Here is a 9,406-nt window from a genome sequence, read left to right as displayed (position 1 = left end):
AAAACATTACCCCGTACGGACCCGTAAAGATTCGTCTGCAACGTGGGTGCCATTAATTGAAACATATATTAAATTTAAAAATGATTTGTCCTGTCCACTTTTCCTCTTTAGTATATATAAAAAAATTGCGAGCGAGCGAACAATAGCCACAACGCGTGCGGCCAAAAACATGTGACTGACGCAATAGCGTGCCGCAACGGGGGGTTGCGAAAACGTTACCCCAGGTAAAGATTCGTCGTCTACAACGTCGACGACAAATGTACGGGTTTTAAATGATGGGTCATAAAATATTTCTTGACAATGGAAGAGGAAAAAACGTTTCTTCTTCCTAAAAGGCTGAAACGAATTTTTAATACAAAAATTTAAACAATATGTAAAAGAGAGATCGACAATAGAGAGAAAGAGCGATACGTTTTTCTAAATATTTGTTAAATAAATATTTTAATACGAGAAAAACCTAAACTATATGGGAAAGAGGGAGAGGGAGAAGGAGAGGGATACGTTTTATTCCCAAATAATTGTTAAACTAATTTTAATAAATTGATATAAAATTTATATTAAATTGATATTAAGTTAATATTAACCTAATATAAACATAATAAAAATTTATATCAATTTATTAAAATTAGTTTATCAATTTTTCGAGAAAAAACGCTATGGGAGAGAGAAAGAGGAAAAGAGAGAGGGAGAGAGAAAGGGATACGTTTTATTCCCAATTAATTGTTATTTGCTAAACTACTTTTTAATAAAATTAATATAAAATTTATATTAAGTTTATATTAGGTTAATATCAACCTAATAAAAACATAATAAAAATTCATATCAATTTTATTAAAAATTAGTTTAGCATATAACAATGATTCGAGAAAAACCGTTATTGGAAAGAGAGGGAAAGAGAGAGGGAGAAAGACAGCAAATACTCCTGACCCTTGTAACGTCCCTCACACACATACACGTACACGTATACGTATGCACTAACACATAGTGGTCCCGAATCGGCCTATAACAACTACTATGGGCAAACTGACACTTGGAATTATGCAAATTGTCCAAAGTAAAATCGAGCGTCATTGTGATAGTCGAGGCGAATACAGCGTGGTAGAATTGTTCGGCGGAACGTTCGATCCAATTACCAGCGAATGAGTCGAATTAACGTGGCTCATCATGCCGCGCGAGTCATCGCGCCAGCGGCGGCGGTCGGCGACATTGCATTCGCAAAATCGGTGTCTCTCCCATTGTCATGCCCGCGCGACTCTTAGGCGATGCAACGGCACTTTTGCAATCGGCCGGTCGAGACCGGCGAACAAAAGTTGGAGGCTCTCCGCCGATCCTTGCGCGGCGGTCGCGCAGTCTCGAGGGGGAGGCGCTCGAGAAAGGACGAGCGAAATGCGGAGAAAGTGGGTCAATTCTGGTGAACGCCAGAAATAACGTGACGCCGATAATCGGCCGCGGTATTACGCGCGAAAGTTTACCCCCATGCGTCAAGGGCACGTACGGCCCCGTACGGGGAGATTTTAATGCCCGCCCGGGCGATACGTCTCCCGGGAGCCAGCCGAGAGAGATTTCAATGCCGCCACGAGAGTCACGACCGAATCGAGAAACGGATCGTTCGAAGCGCCGGATTATCAAAATTTCCACCTCTCCCTGGGTTTTCGGGGAATTGGGAATCATTGCGCGATTCAACTATTTTAATTCCTGTAATAAATTTACAACGCAATTTTCGACGCTGTAATTATTTTCAAATCCCATAAAAGTTGTTTCGCGAAAACATGGGTAATAATTTACGACGTAAAGAAGAAAAAAAACTCGTGACTTTGATGTAAAGATTGAGCCATGAGTTATGTAATTGGAAATTAGAGCACGCGCGGAGTAATAAGGTGACGAGTTCTTGCGAAGCGTATTTCTGATCGCTCGAGTTACAAACTTGTCCGCGCTTCGTAATCCGTAAATTTGTGTTTAACGTCGCACATCGTAAATATGCCACGGGGACAATACTCTCGATACTTGACTTCGAACCGCGAGAGTGTCAGAGAGCGCTCGAAACGACGCGAAATAGATTCGGCACAAACGACAGCAGCGAGCTGGAATTTCGACATCACGTCGTGAATTTATATTAGCATGACGACACAGAACAATACGAATTGCAATCGCGAGAGCTAGAATGTCGCATATGACGCACGCGATTAACACATCGTATGTGGTAATCGCTCGATATCTAGATTTTGATTTCTTTAATCATTTCGCCATTCTTCTCTCGGAAATTCCGAATTAGTAACAGGGCTTGAATAAAGATTGATACATGCGGCTGTTTTGATTGATACGATGTCGTCGGTTCGGTAGATAGAAAATAGTGCATTAATGTCTCGGAAAAAGCAAAACGAAAAACTTGGCTGAAAATGCTGATTTTTTAAATTTATAGGATATAATAATTTTATTGTATACAACTTACAATTATTTAAGAATGTTTTAACTATATGAGCTAAGTTATTGAAATTTAAACATTGAAGGCCACTCTAGATTTATTCTTTTCTTTTCATCAACAACAAAAAATTTTAATTGCAAATGCCCGATTTTTTCCCCCGAAACTAACTGCAAAGAACAATAAAAAATTTGATTTACAATGATTTTTGTAGCAAAAATCATTATATTTTGTTACAGTTTTAAACAAATAACTTTTACACGAGTAAGTGGATCTAAATAAATTTTTGCACAAATATTTATTAGTATATGTAAACACTTTGATTTAATTGATAATGCGACTTTTTTATCAAGTTTGCAAATAAGTGTTGCAAAACGCGATTTTGCGGCACAAAGAATCAAGAAAAATTAAGTAACTTTTAAACCAACAAGTGAATTGTGCTCAAATTTTACTCAAACGTATACTAGAAAATTATTATATTTTGGTAATATTTTTCGAAAAAACTCACATATTTTTAATTGATTATAGAAATGAAGGAAAACAAAAGAATATAGATGAAATACGTAATTAAATTATTATAAATTATAAATTTTAAATACTTTTCTCAAATACTTTTTTTTATATTTTTGCTATCATAAAGAACTCTGAAGATTTAAGAAATTGAAGATCGAAATAAGACATTTGAACGTAACGAATCGTAATGTATATTGGAATGAACGTGTGGTCCTTCAAATAAAATCGATATCATGTAAGAGGCATAACGATCGGGCTGATCATCATGTGAATACGATAAAATTAATCGATATAATAAAGGCAATCAAGCCGCCTTAAGATGGAAATCAATATCAGATCAAGGTGATCTCTCTCATTACACATTCCAGCAGTTATTAAAAAAATTATTTATATTTCAACTTTTAATGACAAAGTTCCTCATCTTTGTGCATTAAATGATTTAATCGAAACCTCGGATAAAACTTGTTATTAATATTGCAAAAGCAACCTTTGTCCGTTTCGCTGTTGTATTTTCAATTTTCTTTTTACTTTAAATCAATTATAATAATACTCGTGATGAACGTTTTTTATCGTGTTTGACGTTTTATCACACTGAAAATAGAAGACTTATATTTTTTTCTCTTCGTACTTTAATTTTCTGCAACGTCCGCAATCGACTTAACATTCAATATGCACGTTGAACATCCGTATATTGCATTATCATTTATTTAAATGTTAAATATGGAAAACACACTGTACATATGTACATTGATTATCATATTAATATAGCAGGAACGAGTTGGTGAGGTCTCGCGCAAACGAATAGTCCTAGATATGTTTGTAATTTCTTTAATCAGTCACATAGAAAGACATACATGATATAAAAATAAATAAGTTCGGCCTGACAAGTCGACAATGTGATTGGCGCGGTCAACGTGATTAGTGGATGTAGGCAGCGGGGGCGGCGTAAGAGATGGCAGGGGCGGCCGGGGCGGCGTAGGAGATGGCATGTGCGGCCGGGGCGGCATAGGAGATGGCTGGTGCAGCGGCGAACTTAGCGATGGGGGCTGCGTGCGCGGCGTACGCGAGGGATGCGGCGGGCGCGGCGTACGCGAGGGGTGCGGCGTGCGCGGCGTACGCAGGGGTGCGGCGTGCGCGGCGTACGCGAGGGTGCGGCGTGCGCGATCGGGGCAGCGAGTTTAGCTACGGGGGCACTGTAGGCGACGGGGGTGGCCAGCTTGGCGTAAGCCGGGGCGGTGTAGGTGAGGGGCGCAGCTACCTGAGCCAGCTTGGCAACCGGGGCGGCGTAGGCCAGAGGAGCGGCATGGGCCACGGGGGTGGCGATCTTGGCGTAAGCCGGGGCGGCGTAGGCGAGGGGCGCGGCGTGCGCGACCGGGGCGACGGCCTTGACGGCGACGGCGGCGGGTTCCTTGCGTACTACGGCGTTGAATCCGTTGACTGGGTCAGCGGTGTAGTCGACGGTGCGCCTGGTGCCGTCGGCTTCCAAGAGCGAGTAGCTACCCTGAACGAGGTCGCCGTCGCGGGTCTCGTGCTGGCTCTTCGCGTCGCCGGTCAGGCTGTCGTGCACGTCGTAGGCGTAGCTGTACTGAGGATGCGGGTCGTAGTCGGCGTCGACGGCCTTAGCTACCACAGCCTTGGCTACGGGGGCGGCGACGACCGCGGGCCCCGCGGCGTAAGCCAAGGAGGCGGGCGCGAGAACACCGGCGTTGGCGGCAGCCACGAGGGCGGCGAAAGCGATGAACTGCAAAAGAATATTGTTAAAATCTGCTGTTCGGTCTGTCTAATAATCGTGACAGGACTCTGGTTGACAAATCGAACGATCGAATCGACCCCAGTATTTATAATCAATTCTTGTATTTAACACCATCCAAGTACTATCTTAAGATATCATAAACCAATCATAGGAATTGTGTTAGCGTCTCAAGATATTGCTCAAGACGGTTTTGAAATAAGAATCGACTATGAGTACCGGCCTTGGATTTCGATATACACTTGGAATTTTCAGGAGGATCAATTTCGATCTTTTTCGATATTTACTCGCAAATTTTACTAATCGGATCCCCGGAGGTAAATCTCTCTGTCTCTCGAGAAAGAGAGAGAGAGAGAGAGAGAGAGAGAGAGCACTTTGAGTGTACAAGCAGGTCTAACAGACTTCAAACACAGTCTAATAGAGCCAGCGATTCTCTACCCACCTTGAACGCCATGATTCTTGAGTAGATTTGGTTGGTTTGGATCGACCAAAGCGAAACTGATGATGTTCGGTGTTGATCGCGGCCGCTTTATATACGCGGTGATCCGGTCTACCACCGTACGGATCCCCACCGTCGATCCCTGTGCCGGACTTTGAAAGTTCGCCGGCGTTGACGGCCGACCGCACTTGAACTTGGCCGGTACTCGACGATCGCACACCCTCGCGCATGATAGTTCGCGGACACTTAGAAGGCTCTATCGCGGCAAGCAATTTTTTTTTTTTTTTATGTGAAGACGGAAGTAGCTTGAAACTTGACTCCGGTATAGTCATAACGATTCTGATTTTTCTCATTTCAAAAGACGTTATACGAATGAGACGAAGAGAATTATTTTTCAGACACATCTTATTAACTTTATGAGAAATTTGCGCTAAAAAAAAATCGAAATATTGGCAAGCAAATGTTACGCTTGTGCCTTTTTCTAAGTGCATATAAAGTTTTACGTATAAAATCAACACATTAAATAAATAATTAATATAATAATAATGTCCTTCTCTTTATTTTTCTTTTTTAATCACTGAAATTGATATTTGTTTTACTATTATTGACGTTGAGTTGCTCGCAAACTATCTGACTTTCCAACGTTTTACATCATCCTCTGATTGTTCCGTTCCATACATGTAAATTATTAACAATTTTATATTTTTGCGTTTTAATTGTAACACAATTACTAAAATTTTATTTGATCAAATTTGAACGTTACGAATAGTTATTGTAAAATTTCAATTGTATTGGAAGAGGATTCAATCGCGCGGGTCTGCTTTCTTTTCTGATGAAATAAATTACTTGGTTTACAGAACAATTGGTGTCGGCTCATAGAGGCATTTACTTTTCTTGATAAAAATAATGGGCAGCTTTGAGCACACTGAAATATAATAATATAAATAATAGAAATAATGTTTACAATTCTTTTTTCCATATTAAAAAATTCTCCATTAAAAAATTTTTACTATTATTGTATAATAAATGTTAATTGTTTAGAAGATAATATAAGAATTTGTTCCCTTCAGCAGAGTAAAATAAAAAATAAAGTGTTGCAATTTTTTTCCGCCCTAGTAGATTTGTCCTTCTATTTTTTCAACAAGTAAAGAGAGCACGTAGAAAAAAATAAAAAAAAAGAGAAGGGCCAGTCGCAAACGCGTATTATATTTACTTTTTTTACAATGCTTCACATTTGTCTTTTGCAGCATACTTCAAGTCAATTTATTATTTTTTTTTCTTTTTTCAACGTAATTGTTTCGTGTAATTGTGCAACCGTTTGGCTCCGTATATCACTGACCACGCCAAACTACGCTTGACGTACGTGGTCCTTGAGCGAAACGACGATTTCTCGCGAGACATTAATCAAGAATGGATTAGAAAATTATAATACAGGCTTCTAACGTGATTAGGCGATAGAAGTTTTGCGTCATAGGCACGGCAAAAAAAAAACTTTAAGAAACCCATGCTATCGATTTGACATTCGTATAGATGTGTCTAGGGATGACAGATTGATCATATAACATTATTTTTAAAATGATTTTAGATCGACTTAGAATGTGATTTTAATGATTCTTAAACTAACCGGAGGCACAATAGAGATTGCTAAAGATATTTTAAGAAAATATTGTTACGTCTCGTCATCGTGATTCTCGCATCCATTCTTTAAGTTACAGTACGCGTTAATATCCTCTATCTATATATTAATTTTTCGAATATGCGATAAAGTATAAAATCTATTAATTGAGAAATTTATAATTCTGTTGTTTCTATTAAAATTAATGTTTTTAATTTTAATAGAAACACATATTCTTATTTCATGAAAATATTGAGGATTTAATACAGATTCTTGCATTTTCTATTTTTTATATTACATTATAGTTTACTCCATAAAAGACAATCAATTCCCTCGTTATAAATTATAATCAATTATTTCGGAATATTCAGTGTCCTCTCATGCACGAGAGACGGGAATATAAAAATTATGAGCATCGTTCGTCGCGAAACTTTCGAGCCATTCCGATTCGCGTGTCTCTCTGCCAAATGTGTCGCGACAGACCGGGACCGGCGTTGTTGCGTCATATCATCTAACATCGTCGGAGAGAAAGAGAGAAGTGGAGCACTTTCATAAAGAAGAAATAGGTGGGCCGACCGAATATCGCGCGGTCGGGGCCCGCGCCGATCGATCGCGGGCCCGCGGGCGTTATCGAGCAGCCGATCGGGGCTCGAGATTTCGCTTCAGTTTTTGTCATTCGCTCCGCTGGCCTGGTCCGCTGCCCACGAGATTCAACGAGATCGCTACTTGAACCGACGCCGCGATCTAACGCCGAGGAAATCGTCGGTCCCGATGCGAGACCAGGATCTAAAGAAAATATTCGACGTACACGCGATCTCAGTCACGCAATCATCGAGGAAGACTTTTGAAATTTTAAGTGTAGAAACCTGTAAAGGCACACTGAGGAAAAAAAAGTTGTTGATTTCTTCAGCTTGAATAAATTTTTCAACTCCATTGAATTTCTTCAGTTCAAACATTGATGTATTTAAATTAAATATATGTATGTAGTTAAGTTAAATATATAAATGCTTAAACTGAAGTTCAAGTACTTTATGTGTTCAAGTCAAATACATAAGGAGTTGAACTGAAAAAGTTTAATCGAGTTGAAAATTTTGAGAATCAAGTTTAATTTTTTTCCTCGATGCACATATTCAAAAATTTTTTCGTTTTTACGATTTTAATTTATGTTGCAAGTAAAAAACACAATATGAAAAACAAACACATTAGATTTCAATAAAATAAATTATTCATTCTTTGTCGCTTGAACGTATTGTCCAAAAAGATGCTCGTTAAAGAGTTAAAAATAATTTCGATATACCCCGTCGTAATTTGCCATCGCATTTGGCACACATTTAGCGACAACAATGATAACCCCTTTTTTCAATGCAATCGAAAAAATGCACTCAAATGTTTCTCCATGTAGGGGAGATACATTACGACGTACGAATACAAATTCGTTCGATATGAAGAAAAAAAAAAGAAAAAACGACCTGTCGACTTTGATTCGGCCGATTATGGGAACGATCGAAGGTCATGGTAAGAAGTATGTGCAGTGAATCGGCAGCAAATAATATACCCGGATGACCCGGACATTAAAATCGATCTCGCCTTCTTGGGCGAGGAAAAGCACTTTGATCTCTATGTCTCGTGTCAATTATCGAAACAAGTCCTGCTGTAATTATTTCCAGTCGTGCTGTGCACATTATCGCGGTATAATTTATGTCTTACTTATCGTGTATAAATATTAACCTTCGTTTCTCTTAACTTGGACAAATATGCGTATCTTTCACTCTCGCCCCAGCCCGAAAAATGCAACAAATATCGCGCTAATGCATGAACAATTTCAATATATAATTATAATGTGTGATATTGTAAAATACATGTATGTATACATATATTTATATATGTATCGCGATCTTTGTTATTTTATTTGATGATGCATACTATCTTTGTTCGATAAATATTAAAATTAGTATAAATTCCTGTATACGTTCACCACGCCCTTACGGAAAAAAACTACAAGAATACAAAAAAATTACTAGAATACTATTAAAAAACTGCAGTTTTTATATAGTATATCAATAATTTTTTCGCATTCTTGTAGTTTTTTTTTTATAAGGGCGAGTTACAACGTGCAACTTCTGCGGTGCAATTATGCATGGGGCATTTTTCAAAATTAAAATTAATTAACTACATGTGAAACTAATTGTGTGAATTTTCTTTAGTGCGCTTCGATTTCTATATTATTCAGAATTATATTATCACTTCCAAGTGAAGTTCACTTTTGTTACGTGCGCGCGTTAATAGACGTGCGTTTCGCGATCCAGAAGATTACAATCCATCAGGCCTCAAAATTACACGAGACCACGTTTCGAAACGGATCACATAATTATCTGGGTTGGTGATACCCGGGCAGGCCGGCTTACGTATCCATCGCCTTCTGGCTTGAGTACCGATCGCTGTCGTTGCTCACGCAAGTTGATGCAAGTAGCATCGCGTCAGCCTTTATTGCACAGCACTATGCAACTTGTCACATCAATTAAATTGCATTCCGTGTCACGGGGGCAGTAGTAACTAGTAATTAGAATAGAAAAGTATTGGACAGAAATGCAATATTAATTTCGTTTGTGCGCGACATAATTTTCATTAAAAATCTCTATTTGAGAAATAACGTCAAAGTAAGTCTTCAAA

General features: G+C 38.9%; 1 protein-coding gene across 1 annotated transcript; it reads right to left on the bottom strand.

The window, feature by feature from the left end:
- Window positions 1-3,744: 3,744 nt before the first annotated feature.
- On the bottom strand, window positions 3,745-5,201 carry LOC105207461 (cuticle protein 21). Its single transcript, XM_011176914.3, is given in 4 exon segments — window positions 3,745-4,053; window positions 4,056-4,079; window positions 4,082-4,673; window positions 5,125-5,201. Coding segments are annotated over 4 exon segments (831 nt in total). The 5' UTR covers window positions 5,137-5,201; the 3' UTR covers window positions 3,745-3,850.
- Between the last annotated feature and the right edge of the window lie 4,205 nt (window positions 5,202-9,406).

This window comes from Solenopsis invicta, chromosome 6 (genome assembly GCF_016802725.1).
Source record: "Solenopsis invicta isolate M01_SB chromosome 6, UNIL_Sinv_3.0, whole genome shotgun sequence".
NCBI classification, from domain to species: Eukaryota; Metazoa; Arthropoda; class Insecta; order Hymenoptera; family Formicidae; genus Solenopsis; species Solenopsis invicta.
Note: the sequence above shows the minus strand (reverse complement) of the source record. Positions and strands in the feature narration are given on the sequence as shown.